This window comes from Lemur catta, chromosome 19, assembly GCF_020740605.2.
Source record: "Lemur catta isolate mLemCat1 chromosome 19, mLemCat1.pri, whole genome shotgun sequence".
Classification (NCBI taxonomy): domain Eukaryota; kingdom Metazoa; phylum Chordata; class Mammalia; order Primates; family Lemuridae; genus Lemur; species Lemur catta.
In genome coordinates, this window is record NC_059146.1 from 22988246 (window position 1) to 23007902 (window position 19657).

The 19657-nt window shown below is 47.6% G+C and overlaps 1 protein-coding gene across 6 annotated transcripts in view; it reads right to left on the reverse strand.

Annotated features, from left to right (window-relative positions):
• Window positions 1–19657, reverse strand: part of MYH14 (myosin heavy chain 14) — a 78038-nt gene that overhangs the window by 3533 nt on the left and 54848 nt on the right. For all 6 annotated transcript variants that reach the window (XM_045531080.1, XM_045531081.1, XM_045531084.1 and 3 more), the window contains 8 exons: window positions 19049–19297; window positions 15120–15332; window positions 12832–13044; window positions 11636–11797; window positions 9699–9827; window positions 8768–8856; window positions 8560–8683; window positions 3356–3564 (listed from right to left, as the gene is read on the reverse strand). In XM_045531080.1, coding sequence (XP_045387036.1) covers window positions 3356–3564; window positions 8560–8683; window positions 8768–8856; window positions 9699–9827; window positions 11636–11797; window positions 12832–13044; window positions 15120–15332; window positions 19049–19297 — 1388 coding nt within the window. The remainder of the gene's footprint in view (window positions 1–3355; window positions 3565–8559; window positions 8684–8767; window positions 8857–9698; window positions 9828–11635; window positions 11798–12831; window positions 13045–15119; window positions 15333–19048; window positions 19298–19657) is intronic.

Below are 19657 nucleotides of genomic sequence, written 5' to 3' on the forward strand. Positions count from 1 at the left end.
GTTTCCAAAGAGAATCATTTACAAACTACTGTCTACTCTTTGGGCCCATTCATTCCCCCTTAAATTTATTTGCTATCCTTCACAATTGCCTACATTCTCCATTTCTCCCTCCCCTATGAAGAGGGTATTTAAGCCTCAACCATTCTGGCTTTTCTTTGAGTCTCATATTTTATATGGCTTCCATGCTTATGCACATTAACAAATTTGTATGAATTTTCTTTCATTAATCTATTTCTTGTCACTTTATTTCAACAGACTCAAACCTTCAGAGGGGGAAGGAAAATTCTTTTGCCTCTATACCTGTCCTCCCCTGTATGGACCATCACACCCAGGGTGAAGTCCATGTGATGAGACCCCTAGCAATGGGCAGTGCTCGGCAGCCACAGCTGGACAAGGCAGCCCAGCTGTGCTGAGAGGTAGACACAGGGCTGGAGGGAACTAAGCAGTGGGAAGGGAAGCAGGGGAGAGACTCCTCCGGCTATAGATCAACTAGCCATTCTTTGTTCACAGGGTGACTTTCAGCAGGTCACTTACCTCCCCTGAACCTCAGTTTCCTCATCTGTATAATGTATAGTGGAGGGGCTAAGACCTGCGTATCCATTAGCTTCTCGAAGGCCTCTTCAAAGACCTCAAACCACATTTCCTATGCACACTGGGGCCCATGGCCACCCTGTGGACTGAGAATTACTTCTCCTATAAGCCTCTGGGGCTGTTTCCTTCTGTCTGTCCCTGAGGCCTCACCATGTCCCATGATGAATTCAGCACCTTCCCCACAAAACCCCAATATTCCCCCAGTCACCAGGCCTTAACCACAAACACTGTCTTCTTCCCCCTTCACATCCCATAGCCCATCCATTCTCAGCTCCACCCCTTCTGCCCCATGATTTCTCTTCTTCATCGCCTCCTGTCCATCCTCACAGCCCCAGCCCTAGCTCAGGCCTCATCTTCTGCTGGGACCATCATTCCAGGCTCCTTCCAGACCTCTCAGCTTGCTTCCTGTCTCTCTCTAGTCCATTCTCAACTTGGCCCCAGAGGGGTCTTTCTATACCTAGAGCTGTCCCTGCCCCTCCCCAGCTCACAGCCCTCCCATGGCTCCTCACTGCCCCCAGGACAGAGTTCCTCAGCCCAGCATTTGAGGCTGTGTGGTTCAAGCCTTTTCTACTTCCCTTGCCTCCATGATCCCTCTCCTGGGTCTCAGACTCCCAGAACCAATCGCACTCTTCCAAATGCCCTGATGCCTCCCATACCCTCCCCTGAGGCTGCCACTCTGCTTGGGACTCCATGCCCTAGAAATCTTCTCATTTTTGCCAGGCCCAGTTCAAGCGTTTCCTCCTTTAGAAATCCTTCCCAAATCACCCCATCTCAGGTTGATCCAGCTTCTCCTTCATCTGTGTCCCCCAGCCCTCCTAGTTGATAGGCATTTGTTGCCATGTCCAGCTTGGAAGTCTTTCTCCTTGTGGAGTGAAGGGACAGCCCTGGTCTGAAAGGAGGGATGTGTGGAGACTCAGTGACAAAGGTAACTCCTGAGTCTAGCTCAGGTGGGGAATCCCACCAGACCATGCCCTCCATGGGAGCAAGGACCAGGAATGTCTAATTCTTCATCATTTCTCCAGTGCCCAGTGCATGGGAGGGTAAACAGCATACTCTTAACATGTTTGTTAAATGAATGAACAAACACAAAAGGGAACCTTATACTTCGTTTGGTATATAGCAACATTCCTCCCCAACCAGATGATGGCAGAGATGCTGAATTGTGAGTCAGGCATCCTAGATTTACAGCTCATCTCTGCTTTGGTTTTCCTATATATAAAATAAAGATTACAATGGTCCTTCTCTCACAAGGATTATGTGATACACAGGTATATACAGGTAGTCCAGTACCTGATGTATAGTAAGTCCTCAGTAAGTGGGAACTATTAGTATTGTTATAATTATTGTTGCTGAATAGTACCAAATAATAGAAAAATGTATTGTATTAGAAAAGCCACATGTACTAGGCTTAGTCATAAATATTCTCTTAGTTTAATTAGCAGTTTAATTCTCAACTGGGAATGTTATGGGGATGTTTCTGGTTGTTCCAGTAACTGGAGGTGACAACTCTTTCAGTGTCATACTATTGCTGCTTCCCAGCTCTGAACACGGACATGTATGGGTGTGGTGCTTGGTGTATGTGCAGCCATTTTGTAACCATGAGGGAGACCAAGGAAACTACACAGGCACTGAGTCCTAGCATCTTTTGGCTGCCTGGCTCCATACTTCTTATGCAAGAAAAAGACATTACCCTTTGTGATAGATTCATGAAAGAAACTGTCCCAATTCTCATTCCTTTCTGTAGCCACACCCTTGACAATATGACTTTGTGGCTGCTCCCACCAAGCAGCGATATCTATTTCCTCAATCCCTTGGATCTCAGCTAGGCACGTGACTTGCTTTGGTTAATGGGATGCAGCAGAAGTGACAGTACCAGTTCCAAGTGCAAGCCTCAAGAAGTCTTTAACACTTTCCCTTGCCCTTGGAACGTTAACTCTGCCATATGAACAGTCCTGGGCTAGCCTGCTAGAAGATGAGAGGCCACATGGAGCAGAGACAAGTTAGTTGTCCCAGGCAAGGCCTTAGACTTAGAGTCCAGACAAGATGAGCAAATCCATCTAGCTGACCCTCAGCTGAGCAAAGATGTATAAGTGAAGCCCATCAAGTTCAGATCAGTAGAACTTACTAGCCAGCCCAAAGACTCATGAGCAATAATAAATTGTTGTTGTTTTAAGCCATTAAGTTTTAGGTGGTTTGTTACACAGCTATAGCTAACTGCTGCATTATTGTGTAAGTCATACTCTTAGTGGAACTGCAGTTACTTGCAGCCCAAAGCATCCTAAATGATATAGGAAATCAGAATCATTAATTTTTTTTTCTTGAGACAGAGTCTCACTGTGTCGCCCAGGCTAGAGTGCCATGGCATCAGCCTAGCTCACAGCAACCTCAAACTCCTGGGTTCAAGCAATCCTTCTGCCTCAGCCTCCCAAGTAGCTGGGACTACAGGCATGCACCACCATGCCTGGCTAATTTTTTTTCTATATATATTTTTAGCTGTCCAGATCATTTCTTTCTATTTTTAGTAGAGACGGGGTCTTGCTCTTGCTCAGGCTGGCCTCGAACTCCTGACCTCGAGTGATCCACCCACCTCGGCCTCCCAGAGTGCTAGGATTACAGGCGTGAGCCACCGTGCCTGGCCAAAATCATTAATATTATGATGCCTTTTGGATGTTTCTAAACCAGATGTTTGTAACACAGCTCCCCTTCCTCTCACGGACCAGAATGTGGAGGTCTCCTTCCACCCATGGCCTCTGCTCCCACCTACCTGCTTTCCTGCTCCAGCTGCTCCTCAGCCTGGGCCAACTTAGACTCAAGGGCAGCAATGACCATCTTTTGGCGGGCCCGGGCCCCAGCATCCTCTTCACCCAGGCGACCCCGTAGCTCCTGGATCTGCCGTTCCAGCTGCTGTCGCCCACTCTCTGCTTTGGCTGAGAAACTGCGCTCAGCAGACAACTCTGAGGTCAGTGATTCCACCTGTAGCAGGCAGGGAAGGAAGGATGTCATGGTGGAGTCTCAGAGGGAAGGCTGCAGGTAAATCTAGCCACCTCCCAGAATTAAGGGAGCTGATGATGATTGTTATGTATACACAGAAACTGATACTACTCAATAATCAATATTAGCTTGTATTTTTAGTCATTGACTTACTACCCAACAGCATTGGCAGCCCTGGGTTTTAACCTTTTGGATAGTTTTTTTGCTATTTTAATAAGTCCATGAGACCGTTGCAAACTTGCTTAAATGCTATAAATTCTACTTCTGACTGTGAATGAATCTATTCCAAGGGTTATCACACTTTTATTGGCACCAGGATCATCTGGGGAGCTTGTGAAAAACAATGCACACTCCAGGGTCCCCCCACCCAGAGCTTCCGATTCAGCAGGTCTGAAGTGAGGTCTGTGAATCTGCATTTATAACACACATCTCAATTCATAACAAGGTGGTTCACATAGAAGTAAATATGCAGGATCATTTTGAGAAACATTGCCTCAATAAACATTAGCTACTACACTGAAAATGTGTAAACACAGCCCTAATAGCTCCCACTTATTTATTCAGCTTGTACTCCGGGCATGGCCCTGTGCTGGGAACACGGAAATGAGTCAGAGCCAGTCTGATTCATACTTTGTTTCATTTCACCTTCACCGGAACGCATCAACTTGGCAATTAGCATATTCTTTTTTATTTTTTAAACTTTTTCTTGTAAAATAAAACGATGATACAGAAAGTCAAACAATAATGAAATGTATGGCTTCATGACTTAGTAAAAGACAAACATTACCGTCAATACTCCCCAGCCATGTACCATTCCAGAACCCCTTCGTGTACCGATCCTAGTAACAACTCCTTCCTTCCCCCCAAAATAGCACATTATCCTGACTTCTCAGGTAATCACTGCCTTGTACCTCCCATTTAAAAAGTTATTCTTTTAAAAAGTCTGTCTTTTACATCTCTTTTAATCTACAGTTCCCTCCTTCAGCCCTTTTGTTTCCTTACAATTTATTTGTTGAAGAATCTAGAACGTTTGACCTGTAGAGTTTCTCTCTGTTTGGATTTTTCTGATTACACGCCCATGATCTAATTCAGCATTAGTTCCTCTGTCCTCTATGTTTCCTGCAAACGGGCAGCCAGGTCCAGGGACTTCATTCTTCTTCTTTATTTGTGAGTTCTCTACGTAATGAACTGGTTCCCCGTCATCGTCCAAGGGTGTCTTCACTGGGCTGAACAGTCTCCCTTGCAAAATCGACACCTATCTAGAACCTTGTAATGTGACCTTACTTGGAAATAGGGTCTTGGCAGATGTAATTAGTTAAATTAAGATAAGGTCATACTGGATTAGGGTGGGCCCTCAATCTGACATGACTGATGTCCTTATAAGAGGAGGAGAGAAGACACAGAGAAGACACAGGGAAGATGCCATGTGAATACAGAGGCAGAGACTGGAGCGATACATCTGTAAGTCAAGGAACACCAAAGATCACCAGCCACCACCAGAAACTAGGATCGAGGCCTGGAACAGACTCTCCTTCGGCAGGAACCAAACCTGGCAACACCTTGACTTCAGACTTCTGGCCTCAACAACCAAGAGAGAATAAATTCCTGTTTTAAGCCACTGGGTTTGTGGCAATTTTTTTTTTTAAATGGCAGATCAAGGGAACGAATACAGCAACTAATATTTTTAAAAATATTGTGAATTCATGGGTTTAAACAGATTGGATGGGTTTAAATCAACTGCAATTATTTTCCTTGTTGAGGCTCAAATTGCCCCATTTGGGGACAGTGGGAGGCTCTCAGGGTGAATTCTAAGTGCTTTTGATATGACCACACTATTTTTCTCCCTAACTAGTATGACAAGATGTTCTAGGCTACTCTTGTTCATTTCCTGCTGCAGGTCTGGAATCAGCCATTTCTAAAGAAGCCCCAGTTTCTCTGAGTGGGAAATGGAAATTTCTAGGCCACGATGTGGGCACACAGATGTTCACTGCTACTGGATTGGTTACGGTTTCTAGGACTTTGGATGGACAGAAACAGACATGATCTATATGAAATATATCATCAGTTCATGTGAAAATGATCAAGTCAAATTCAGGACTATAGGCTTCTTTTTTTAAAACTTAACTTCTTCTCTGTGACATCCGTATCTAGGTTGTTTGATGCTGAGAACATTGATAACCGAGGACACAGCAGATGACAGAATATCCCATCTTTGGTCATTGACTTTATCACTTGTTACACACAAAATGGTCTCAGAAAAACAATGCTAATGCTATTGCCACCATATAAAGAATAAAAATAGGTTTTATAAAGTTTTTGAATATTTGCCCATTTTTCTCCCCATTTAAAAAATAGTCATGCTATACATAACCACTGAGTGTACAGCCATCATGTTCTTTACTCCTTTTCGGGCTTCCTTTAGTCTTAGAATGACAAGTAAACTCCACGCTTGTTACTCTGGTAGGCTGCTGTCGCCCTAGGGATTCTGACAATTTGAACCTGTTTCTCTAGGGCAACAGTTCTCAGATGTGCTGTACGTCAGAACTCACTAGAGGGCTTGTCCACAGATTTCTGGGCCTCACCCCCAGCATTCCTATTTATTTGGGTATGTGTGTTGGGCCCAAGAATGTGCATTTCCAACCAGTTTCCCAGTGATGTTTATGCTGCTGGTCTCGGGTCCACACCTTGAGAACCACTGGGCCCAGCAGATTCTTAGAAGGGCTCGAGGGACCAACACTCCCTGAGTTCTTACATGCTGATCACTTGTCTGTGTCCTGTTTTACACAAAATCCCTGGCTCACATATTCTTTGAGTTTCTTAAATATATTCCTCCATTTTCTTCTAGCATCAAGTCTTGTTTTTAAAAAGCCTGATGAAAATCTAATTTTCTTTTCATTATACATCACTTGCTCCATTTTTCCTGAATAGCCACAGATTTTTTTCCCTTTAAAGTCCAATACTTTTATTAGAATCCACATTGGTATTAGTTTTTTCCAGGTCAATAACCTCAGGTACACGGTGTGCTATTCCAATATGTAGCTTCAGATTTCTTTGTTTCAGGAAAGTGCTTTTGCATTATGGTTTTGAGTGTTTGTTCTGTTCCCTTGTTTTGGTTTTCTTTTTCAGGGCCTCCTATTACCCATATTTGGACCTTCTTTGCCTGTCTTCAATATTTGCTATTTTTTTGTGAATCCCTGTTTCTATCTTTTAAAGTTTCATTTTGCTTTTTAAAAATGTTCTCCTTCTCACCAACAGCCAAGGACACAGGTCAGGTTGGTTAAGTCACATGATCTTCATATGGTTGTAGTACTGTGTGCTCCCTCTATTAGAGTATGTATTAGCTTATTTATTTGAGTTAAATGAGCACTTATTGTATACCCAGCACTGTTTTAGGCACTGGGGATATAGCAGTGAACAAAACTAAGGCAAAGGCCCTGCTCTCAAGGTGCTAATATCCTGTTGGGAAGACAGACACTAGACAAACAAGTAAATACATGATGTGATGCCAGGGAGTGGTCAGTGATATGAAGGAAATTAAAGCAGAGCAAATGGAGAGAAATTACGGGAGGGAGTGTGGTTGTGTGGTTGTTTTACGGAGGGTGGTCAGGGAAGGCTGTAAGGGAGTGAGACATGTGACAGTCTGGAAAACGAGCTTTCCAGGCAAATGAAATATCAAGTGCAAAGGCCCTGAGGTGGGAATGAACTTGGCATCGTCAAGAAAAGTGGGGAGGCTGGTGTGGCTGGAGCAGAGTGAGCCGGGAGAGAAGGGTTAGGGATGAGATCTGAGTTGGGTGGGGCCCAGACTGTGTGGGGCCCTGTAGATGATTGAGATTTTGTTCCGAGTGAGATGGGAGCTGCAACCTGCTGGAATGTGACTGCCTCTCCACTGGCCGGGGCATCCCCCCGGGGGCTGGGCCGTTACTCTCGGAGTCCCCAGCAGTGCCAGGGCATGGCCCATGAGAGGCCTCAAGATGTGACCTTAAAATTTAATGACGTATTGGGAGGGGAGGAGGGGACGGGTAAATTCACACCTAACGGGTACAATGCATGCTAGCTGGAGGGTGGGCACACGCATAACTTTGACTCAAATGGTACAAAAGCAATTCATGTAACCAAAATGTTTGTATCCCCATCATAGTCTGAAAAAAAAAATTTAATGAAGCAATATAAACATAGATCTGTCCTTGGAAATACCATCCCTCTATTTTCTGCCTGGCAAACTCCTATACTTCCTACAAGATCTTGCAAGGCATCACCTCTACCAGGAAGCTTTCCCTGATACCCTCCAGCCTCCAGGCTAGGTTGGTGGTCCCCTCCAGGTTCCCACAGTGCCTTGGGTTTCCTGCATTTTCACTTGCATTTCCATGTTGGGATGGGCTGTCTCCTCCATTGGACTAGGATGTGTTTGAGGGCAGAGACCTAGGATGATCCATCTCCAGGTCCCTGGTATCACCCACAATAGGACCTGGACCTCCAAAAGCCTCAGAAAATATTTTTAAATAAATATGCAAAAGAAAACATGAATTTCTCCCTCTGCTGAGCTCCTACTTATATTTTAAAATTCTGGCCAAATGTCTCTTTTTCCAAAATGCTTTCATGTGACTCCTGCAGAAAGAGTCTTTCTCTCTCTCTACTGGGTCCCAGATGCTTCCATTATCACACTTGCCACCTGATAATGTGACAATGTGGTCCCATGTTTGTTACCTCCAGGGAACTCCATAGGACAGAGACCCCAAATAATGCATCTTTGGAGCCAGCCCTTGAAAAACCCCAGAACTACAAATGAATGAATGCATCATGCCTTTTCCTCCCCCTTAAGAACTCCTGTTCAACCTTCAAAACCCAACTCAAATATCCCCTTTTCTATATCTACTCTCAAATATCCCCTTTTCTATATCTACTGAATAAGAGGACTGAAGATTATGGTTCCAGGTCAGTGGCAACCTGGGCTGGCAGGGGCGGCCAAGCCATGCTCACCTGCAGGAGCAGCTTGCGGTAGCGGTCATTGAGCAGCTCTGCATTGCTCTGCTCCTCCTCCAGCTCTTCTTCCATCTGCCCCAGGCGCCCCTCCAGCTGCCGCTTCTCCTCCAGAATGGCTGCCCTAGGGAGAATGGGAAGGGGTGGGGGTGAGGGGGCAGGATGGCCAGAGGAGGGAGCTTTGCCCCCATTACCATGGACCACTTACTTGCTAAGGTTGCCATTGGCCACCTCGTCTGCCATCTCGTCCCGATCCTGCTGGGCTTGCCGCCGGGCCCGGTCTGAGGCGGCCAGCTCCTGCGATGACAAAGAGAGGGGGTGGTCAGTGGGGGTGAAGGGAAGCTGTCTCACGGGTCTCAGCCCCTCTCTGCCCATCGTGCAAGTGAAGGCACCTCCACCTCAAGTGTCTTCACTTGCAGAACATGCCGTCTCTGGGTGACCTTGGAATGAACTTCTACAGATGTGTCCTAAGTCTGTCTCCTGAGCTCCTGACCTGTGGCCACCTCTAGCTGCCCAACCCCCAGGCCCCTCACCCGCTTTGCCTCCTACTAAGCTCAGGGACTCCTTTCAAACCTGCTCCTCCTCCAGGTCCCCCCAGTCACCAGCCAAACCCGCCTGTGCTCTCCTCCCTCCTCCTGTCCCACACCACCTCCTCCCTCTTGCCCTGTCTGCATCTCCTTGGCCCTTCTTCCCAGAATCAGCACCTCCAGTCTCCCCCTACACAGCTGACCCTGCCCCTCCCCTGCTCAGAATCTTCCTATGGCTCCTTAGTGCTCCTGGGACGAAAATCCCTGCCCCTTGAGCTAACATTGGAGGCCACTCTGTTAACCTTGTCCTCCTCCCCGGCATCACGCCCAGGGGACACTAGTTAGCCCCGCCCACCTCCCCAGCCTCACACCCAGGGGACACTGGTTAGCTCCACCCACGTCCCCAGCCTCATCCTGCAGACACTGGTTAGCCCCACCCACCTCCCCAGCCTCATCCTGGAGACACTGGTTAGCCCCGCCCACCTCCCCAGCCTCACACCCAGGGGACACTGGTTAGCCCCACCCACCTCCCCAGCCTCATCCTGGAGACACTGGTTAGCCCCGCCTACCTCCCCAGCCTCACACCCAGGGCCTGGCCCAGCCCGGCCTCACCTCCTGTAGCCGCAGCACCTCCTCTTCCAGCGCCTTGAGGCGCTTCTCGCTTTCCCGGTTCTGGCCAAAGATGTCATCCCGGGAGCTTCGTGTTTCCTCTACCTCCCGCCACAGCTCCTTCATCTGGGTCTGGGTGGGATGGAGCAGGTAGGTGAGTGCGCCCAGCCTGGCCACGCCTCGCACCTGCCCAGAGGGGCTTCCTGGGCTCCCATGAACAAGCAGGGGTTTTCAGAACCCTGCCGACCTGGGCTCCCGCCTATGAGCCTCTTGCTGTGTGACCCCGGGCCAGCCCCTCTCCCTCTCTGGTCCTCACTTTCCTTGACTGTAAAAGGAGGCGGTTTGTCTGACTGAGCTTAGAAGGCAGCTGGAGGTCTGAAGGCGCCTGGTTTCAAGTCAGACAGACCTGGGTTTGAATCATAACTTGGCTATATCCTTGCTGTGTGACCTTGAGCCAGCCACTGCCCCTCTCTGGGCCTCAGTTGCCTCCTCTTTAAAAACACCTTAAAATTAAAGTAAGCCAAAAATGGGTATAACCTGGACTCTGCAGTAACAATAACAAATGATGGCAAATGCTTACTGACCATTCACCTTGGGCCAGGCCCTATTACATACACACACGGACTCCCTCAATCCTCACAACAACTCCAGTTGCTGGGGAATTTTATCCTCCCCAGGGTACATATGGAGAAACTGAGGCACATAGAGGTTTACATGCCCAGGATAGTAAGTGGCAGAGCCAGGATTTGAACCCAGGCTGCTGACCCCAGGGTTTCCGCACTTAGTCACTTTGCTGTCTGGCCACTCTGCTTCTGAGAGTGTTAAAAAAAAACACTATCTTTACAACAGAACACAGCGTCACTGTTAATCACGATGGCCAGTGAGGACAGCAGTGGCGCTAGGACGATTCTCATTACTATTATTGATATTACCATGATTTGCCTGATGAAGTTTTTTTTTTTTTTTTTTTTTTGAGACAGAGTCTCGCTCTGTTGCCTGGACTAGAGTGTCGTGGTGTCAGCCTAGCTCACAGCAACCTCAAACTCCTGGGCTCAAGCGATCCTTCTGCCTCAGCCTCCTGAGTAGCTGGGACTACAGGCATGCGCCACCATGCCTGGCTAATTTTTCTATATATATTTTTAGCTGTCCATATAATTTCTTTCTATTTTTTTAGTAGAGACGGGGTCTCGTGCTTGCTCTGGCTGGTCTCGAACTCCTGAGCTCAGACGATCCACCTGCCTCAGCCTCCCAGAGTGCTAGGATTACAGGCGTGAGCCACCACGCCCGGCCGCCGTTTTTACTTTTAGAGTGGGATCTTCCTACACCAGCACTGCCTGGTAGAAATACAATGTGGGGCACATACGCGGTTTCAAGCTTTCTAGCAGCCACATTAAGAAAATAACAGGAAACACATGAAATTAACTTGAACAGTATGTTTTATTTAGCCTAATATATCCAACTGGTATTATTTCCACTTATAACGAATGTAAGATTCATTAATGAGACCTTTTACCTTTTATTTTTACACTGTCTTTGAAATCTAGTATGTGCTTTGGATTACAGATCTGTCACATTTCAGCTGTCTGACAGCCACGTGGGGCTGGTGCCCGCTGTATTATACTGTTCTATACTTTTTATTTATTTAAAACAATAAGCAGGTGTAACTTTTATCATCAGATAAAAAACAGTAAGGTATTTCCATTTCAAAAACAAACTAAAATGAGGAAATAGGTCTTAAAAATTCAGCATTTTAAGTAAAGGAAATAAAAAGATATAAAAAGAACCAAGTGAGCATTTGGGGCAGGGATGCGTTTATAAAAGCGCCGACTGGCTGGGATGCTGCTCGTGGGGTCGAGCAGATCTCAGACCCCGGAGGGACGAGCGGGGGTTGGGAGACACCTGGGACCTCCCGTCCCGGCACAGCTCACGCCCACCCTTACCTGCATCTTACGAAGCTGCTTCACTGCCTCCTCCTTGCCCTGCCCAGCGGCCGTCGTCTGGGCTTTCAGCTCCTCCAGCTCAGCCTCCAGCTTCTTGCGGGCGGCCACGGCCAGAGCCCGCTGCTTCCGCTCCTCGTCCCGCTCCACCTCGGCATCCCTCAGCTGTGGAGAGGGCCGGGTCAGGAGACGGCGCCCAGCCTCCTCTGGACGTCTGCCCTGGAGCCCCCGCCCAGGCTGCCGGCCCTGCTCTCCCTGGCCCCGACTCTCCCTACCTGGTCCCCTCCTCTCTGTCCCCACCGCCCCAGCCCGGGCCTCATCCTCCTTTCTTGCCCAAGCCTCCTTTCCAGCCTCCCATCTCTCCCCTCCCGCCCATTCCCGCATGGCTCCAGAGGGGCTTTGCACACCTAGAGCTGACCCTGCTCACAGCCCCGTCATGGCTCACCAGTACCCCCAGGGCCAAGACTTGGACACTCATTCACGGCTGGGTCAGAGGGGCCACTAGAGACAAAAAACCTGTGGCCTTGGGTCACCTGTTTGTCTCTCCTCCCTGCCTTCCCACCTTCTAGTACCCCTCGCCCCAAGTCTGTTGCCCACATGGCCTCAATGGGTCTTTCTGACACCCAGAGCTGCCGCTGCCCCTCCATGCTCAGCACTCATCCCCCGGGACAGGGCGGATGTAGGAAATGTCCCCACTGAGTGGGTAACAGGTGAGCTGTGCAGAGAGGGAGTGAGCAGTGAAACAGGTGAGCGGATGTGGACGGGCGGAAGAGAAGATCGTGGTTGCAGAGGTCTGGGCTTGGGTAAATGGGGAGTGGTTGAGTTGGGGAGAGGAGACTGGTTAGAAGGGGTTGTTAGGGGGTGGAGGAGTAGCTGGCTACAGGGCTGGTTGGGTCTAAGTGTTGGTTGGTGGAGGGTGTACTTGGGTGGTTGGGTGGTGGATGGGGGCGGCAGGTGGGTGGATGAAGGTTTGGTGGATGGAGGACGTAGGATTGGGTTCACAATAGGAAACAGGGCATGTGTGTGGGTTGATGGGTTGATGGGTTGTGGAGCAGGAGGGTGGTTTTGTGGGAGGAGGATGGTTAGCTAGGGGGAGGGACTTCAGCAGAAATACTGAGTAGTAGGTGGGGGACGAGACCCTTTGCTGCCCCTCTTGTGGGCAGCACCTGCACCCTGTGTCCCCCCCCACCTGGTGATACCTGCTTGGCCAGCTGCCGCCGCCTCTCTTCACCAGCCTCGTCACGGCCCTGCAGGTCACGCTCGTGCTGCGTCTTGAGAGCCTGCACGGTCACCTCCAGACGCAGCTTGGCATCCTCTGCTGCTGTCAGCTCATCCTCCAGCTCGGTCACCTGCGTTCGCAGGTCACTGGCTGCCTGTTCTGCCACCCGCCGGGCTCGTTCCAGCTCGTGCACCTGGTGGGGAGGGAAAGTGAGCCCTGGACACCTGGGCCACTGAGGGAGGGGACGTGAGGATCTGGGGTAGAGTGGGGAGACCTTTGATGTAGGACAGGAGGCAGCAAGTTGATGTGCCCATCCTGGTTCATCCATGCATTCAACATTTACTGAGCACCTGCGTGCTACATGTCTCATGCAGAATCATCCTAAGACATATTTTATGAATAACCTATGCATGATAATTCTGTTATCTGAGCTCTTGAGAGTCCCATTCAAGTGTTTGTTAGGTCAGCTGACTCTCGCTCACGGTGGCTCGTTTCCTCGGAGTTTTGTAATTTTGGATTGCGAGCTCACTCCCTGGGGCTTCATCTTTAGGGATCCTGTGTGAAAGTGAATGGAAGGCATTTGGCTCCAGAGCTTCCAGTGTTGGCTTCTGCCAGACTCCCCAGGGTGTCACCAGCCCACTACCTACTTCTATTTTTTTTTCTGTTTGGGGGTTCCTAGATCTTTCAGGGAGTTTTAAATCAAAACCCCAAACACTCTGTGAAATGGGTCTGGGCTTATGAATCCTCAGAGACCTGGACCTCTCCTGACTTACTTGCCACCTCCTCAGAGAAGCCTCCCTTGACCCATCGGGGCCTCCCTGTCGCCCCTGCTCCTGGCACTGAGCCCCCACCCCCCCAGCCTGGGTCACAGTGGTCATTTGACATTGGCTTATGTGTAACACCCACCGCCTCCCACACTAGACTGTGAGTTCCACAGAGCAGGGACTATGTGGATCCACCGCTACCCACACACCCTTCACTAAAGTTCTTGTCAGTGACAGTACCGACTTTCAGCCCCTAGAATGGGCCCACCAGTCTCCCCTCACCGTTGATTTGGCACCTGCCAGTTTATTTTATTTATTTGAAGGGATCAAACTTTCTCCCATCAACATCTTATTTCCCACAAAGGCCTTTGGACTCACAACAAATCACTTGATGGTTTTCCCAAGAGGCAGACCTTAATGGTTCAAGTGTGAGCTGGGTTTAGTTCCATATCCGTGGGGCTGCAGGGTGGGGGTATGTCAGGGGGATGGGGGTTCTCTCCAGGCCTGGCTAAAAGCAGCACTGGATCAATGCCAAAGCGTGTGGTGAAGACAAAGCCCTCATCCCTCAAGCTCCTAGGAGTATATCATTGGGGACTAAGGAAATAAGGATGTCAGGAAGGTGTCTACGCAGATTCTGCCACTAACTGCCACAATTAGTGAGGATGGCCTCTGTCCCTGGGCCTGGACTGGCTGCTGCTCCATAAGTCTACTTAGCGGATGAATGACAGAAGGATGGAGTGGGGGGTGTGGGGGGCCACCTTGACCTTACACAAGGCTGGGACACTGGCTGGGGTAAAGGGACCCAGGAAAAGTGTTGGGGCACCCCCCACAGGCCCTGGAGGGATGGATGAGTCGGGGGAAGACAGAGCCCTGGCGAAGCATGTATGTGCTCAGTGGGGTCGGGGGTAGGCAAGGTGGGGAGTCCTCATTCTGTGTGTGTGTGTGTGTGTGGTGTCTGCACACGTGCGTGCACGTACTCACATCTGAGGACTGGTTCTCAGGCTGTGTGTTACGGTAAATTCTTTTCACGTTCTGTCTTGATCTAAGTATTCACACACACATGTGGTGAGTAGTTTTCTCACATCTGTGTGTACACGTAAATGTGTGTTTCATGGCTGATTCTCCACACATGCCATATACACAGATGTTAGCATGTGTGGTTTGTGGGCAGCTCTCATGCTGTGTGTGTGAACACACATGCTCGGTGGAAGAGTCTCCTCACGTTCTATGTATGTGAACATGAACGTGTATCTGGCAATGGCTCTCCTCTGTGTGTGTGTGAACACGTGAGTTTGGTGCAAGGTTCTCCTCACACTCTGTGTGTGTGTGTGCACACGCGTGTGTATGTGCATGCATGTTTGGTGACAGCTCTCCTGTCATTGTGTTTGTGCATGAATATGTGACTGTGATGGCTGGTACTTTGCATGTTCCATGTGTGGATGCATGTGTGTGTGTACGTGTCCCCAGTCATGAATGTGTCTCCGGGAGCAGGGCCCCTGCTCACGCTCTTGCCGACGTCATCCTTGCTGCTCAGCAGTGCCTCCAGCTCGGCCCGCAGGGCCCGGTTCTGCCGCTCCAGCTCCTCCCGCGCCTCCTGCTCCTCCTCCAGCGCCCGTGTGAGTGACAGGGCCCGAGCCTCGCGCTCCCGGCCCTCGGCCTCCACCCGCTCACGGTCCTCCACTGCTCGCAGCACAGCCGCCTTCTCCTCTGCCAGAAGCTTCCAGGTTGAAGGAGATGGGTGGAGGGAAATAGATTAGCTGAAAGGAGTGTACAAAGGGGATGGATGGGGAAGAGGGAGCAGCCCGGGACAGAGAGAGAGACAGAGACAGAGAGACAGACAAAGGCAGAGACACCAGAGGGAAGCAGAAGGATTAAAGTTGCAACCACATCCCAAACCAGCTCTACTCTTGAACGGATCAGACTGATCAGTGTTTCACTCTACACACCGAACAGAGGCAAGCGTGTTTCTTCCTTTTGGGTAGTGGTAGAAAAAATATGTATATTTTTTAAATGGAATTCAACTTTTACTGTTTCTTTTAAAGACATAGTCATTGGCAAACAATTAAACTTGTAAGACATGCAAAGAAGAAAAGACAACAGGACTCATAGTAAAGAGAAAAATCAGTGCATTAAAACAGACTCACAGATGACCTGCGTATTGGAATTATCATGCAGGGGCTTTAACTATGATGAGTGAGTTTCAGAACAAGATGGATGTAATGGGTGAAGAGAGAGGGTTATCTCAGGAGGGATTTGTAACTGCAAAACAGAACCACACGGAAATGCCAGAACTGAGAAATATGATATCTAAAATAAAAAAGTGATTGGATGAAATTTAGAGCAGACTGGATACATGAGAAGGATCAGCAAAATTGAAAACAGAGCAATAGAAATTAATCATCCAAACAGAGTAAAGAAAGAAAAAAGATTACAAACAAAAATTAACAGAGCTTTAATAACCTGTGAGAGAGTATCAAGCAGTCAAACATATGTGCACTTAGAATCTGAGAAGAAAGGTGAGGAAAGAGGGAAGGAAAGCCAGGTGCGGTGGCTCAAGCCTATAATCCTAACACTTTCGGAGGCTGAGGTGGGAGGATCGCTTGAGGCCAGGAGTTCAAGACCAGCCTGGGCAACACAGCAAGACCCCATCTCTACAAAAACTTAAAAAGTTAGCTAAGTGTGGTGGCGCACACCTGTAGTCCCAGCGACTCAAGAAGCTGAGGTGGGAGGATCGCTTGAGCCCAGGAGTTCAAGGCTGCAGTGAGGTGTGATCGCACCACTGCACTCCAGCCTGGGCAACAGAGTGAGACCCTGTCTCTAAAAAAAAAAAATGGAGTAAAGGAAGAAATAAAACTGTTTTATTCACAGAAAATATGATCATCTATGTGAAAAATCCAATGAAATCTATAAAAAATCTACTAGCACTAATAAGTGAGTCTAGCTAAGATTGTAAGATATGAGATCAACATACAAACATCGATTGTATTTCTATATACTTGTAATCAAAAATTAAAATAAAAGCAATATCATTTAAAATAGCATTAAAACCATGAAATACTTACAAATAAATCTGACAAAAGATGTGAAAGATGTACCCTGAAAACTACAGAGCATTTCTGAGATAAACTGAAGACCTAAATAAATGGACATAGATACTTCTTGACCAGAAAACTCAGTATGATTAAGATGTCAAAGCTTCCCAAACTGATCCATAAATTCCACACAGTTCCAAATCATGAGGATTTTTTACTTTTGGTAGAAACTGACAAATTAATTCTAAAATACATGTGAAAATGCAAAAGACCTAGAAGAGAAAAAACAACTTCAAAATAGAAGAAAAAAGACTGAACACTACCTGATTTTCAATATGCACGCAAAAACAAGTGAGTGGAGAACAAATGGTGTTGAAACAATTGGGTACCTATATTCTCAAAAATTAAATTGGAGTCATGATAGCACTATACATAAAAATTAACTTGAAATGGATCACAGACTTAAATGTAAACCTAAAATTGGAAAACTTCTAAGAAAAAAACAGAAGAAAACTTTTGTGACCTTGAATTAGGCAAAGATTTCTTAGGTACGACACCAAAAGTACAACCCATAAAATAATAAATTGATAAATTGGTCCTTACCAAAATTGAAAACTTCTGTTCTTTGAAAAACTCTATTAAGAGAATGCAAGGCCAAGCCATAGACTGGACAAAAATATCTGCAAAGCATATATCTGACAAAGAACTTGTATTCAGAATACAATAAAGAGCTCTCAAAATTCAATAATAAAAAAAGAGTTGGGTATGGTGGCTTGTGCCTGTAGTTCCAGCTACTCTGAGGCTGAAGTGGGAGGACTGCTTGAGCTCAGGAGTTTGAGGCTGCAGTGAGCTATGATCATGCCACTGCACCCCAGCCTGGATGACAGACCAAGATCCTGTCTCTAAAAAAATAAAATAAGAATAAAAATACAACCCAATGAACAAATGGACAAAAGATCTGAAGAGATGCTTCACCAAAGGAGATATACATGGATCTTTTCATAACTACATGAAAAGATGTTCGACATCATTGGTCATTACAGAAATATGAATTCAAGCCACTATATACCTATTAGAAAGACAAAGGCTTCATTCATATTTGCCTCAAACTGGAAACAACCCAAATGTTCATCAACAGGTTAACGAATATAAAAATGTGGTTTATCTATACAGGAATGATATTCAGTAGTAAAAAAAAAGAATGGATTATTGATCTATGCAAAAACATGGATGAATCTCATCCAAAAAGAAGCCCATCCCAAAAGAGATTTATATGAAAAGAATTTATATAAAATTCTAGAAGATGCAAAAAAAAAAAAACCCTCAATGATCCATGGGACAGTATTAAGCAAGCACGTATATATGTGTTTGACATCCAAGAAGAAGAAGAAAGACAGAGAGAGTGGGAGAGAAAAACGTATGAAGGAATAATGGCCGAAAATTTCCACATTGGACCAAAAACATCAACCCATAGCTGCAGGAAGCTCAGTGAACCCGAAGCAGAATAAACACAAAACCCCACAGGCATAACATAGTCAAATTGCTCAAAACGAAACATAAAGAGAAAAATTTTAGATCAGCTTAAAAAAAAAAACCACATTGTAATACCTACAGGGAAATGGTAATTTAAGTGACTGCTATTAATAGCTTTTCATCTGAAACAGTGGAGGCCAGAGAGAATGGAATGACACCTTCAAAGTACTGAAAGAATTAAACTGTTTACCTAGAATTCTACATCCCAGGAAAACATCTTTCAAATATAAAGGCAAGATAATGACACCTCCCTCCCCCACCACATCATTATTATTCTTATTTTTGCCTTGTCTATGTTGAGAACCTGCTACATTTTTTAAATCAATAAAATAAAGCACAGAGAGGTTGAACAATCTGCTCAAGCCACACAGCCAGAAAGGGGTTGAGCTGGGATTTGAACCTGATCTTAACTCTCTGGGGCTCTGCAATTTCATTTCATCCTCAGGCAGCCAGATGCTTGGTATTATTCCCATTTTCTAGATGGGTAAACTGAGGCTGAGATGGCAGAAGCAACTTGCCTGAGGTACCCAGTGAGTCAGCAGGGGAAGAGAGAATGTGTGATTTCATTAATTCTAACAAGCACCTGCTGCGGGTACTGAGAGGATATTATACTTCATCATCCAAACCAGGACAGTTTTGAAAGTAAGAGGGCGGGGCTACTCATAATTATGCTGGGACAAGAGACACGAACCAGGACAGACGGATGTCCTATTTACAGAGGCTCAGGGGGAAGAAGAGTCCTGCTTCTTGGTCCACCACAACTTCACAGTTGAGCTGTGACATCATATATTACCGATTCCCCACAAAGGTCATGGGCAGCATAGATTAGCCGGCTGTTCCCCCAACTGGGTAAACTGAGGTGCCCCACCTGGTCGAACTTGCGCTGCTTCTTCTCCAGACTGCTCACGAGCTGCCGCTGTTGCTCCAGGTCCATGGTGGCGTCGTCTAGTTCCTGTTGCAGCCGGCGACGTCCGCGCTCCAGCCGGTCCACTGTCTCTGTCTTCTCTGCCAGGCGCTGGGTCAGGGCCTCAGCCTCGCGGGCTGCCCGGCGCCGTGCCTCTTCCCCTGCCTCCAGGGCCCCTGCCTCCTCCTCCTGGCGCCGCCGCCACTCTGAGAGCTGGGGGGGAGGAGAGAGAGGGTGGCAGTGGTGACCATGAAGTGACCAAGGTGTGAGCTGGTGATGCCCCATTTCCCAGATGAGGAGACTGAGGCCTGAAAAGGGAAAGGATCACTCCACTGGGCTCTTCTGCCTTGGGTGGGGTTGAGGCTGTGAGTGCTAGGAGCCCTGGCTCTTCCAGGGGATTAAAATGACTCCCTCCAGGACCCAGAGATGAATCAGGCCTGGAGTGTTCCCTGGGGAACCCCTGGTCTGATGGGGGAGACTGAGTGTCACAGCAGGGTGATGAGACTAAGGTAGAAGAAGTATAGGAGCCACGGGAGTCCACACGAGGGGCTCAGAATCTGTTTAGAACATTCA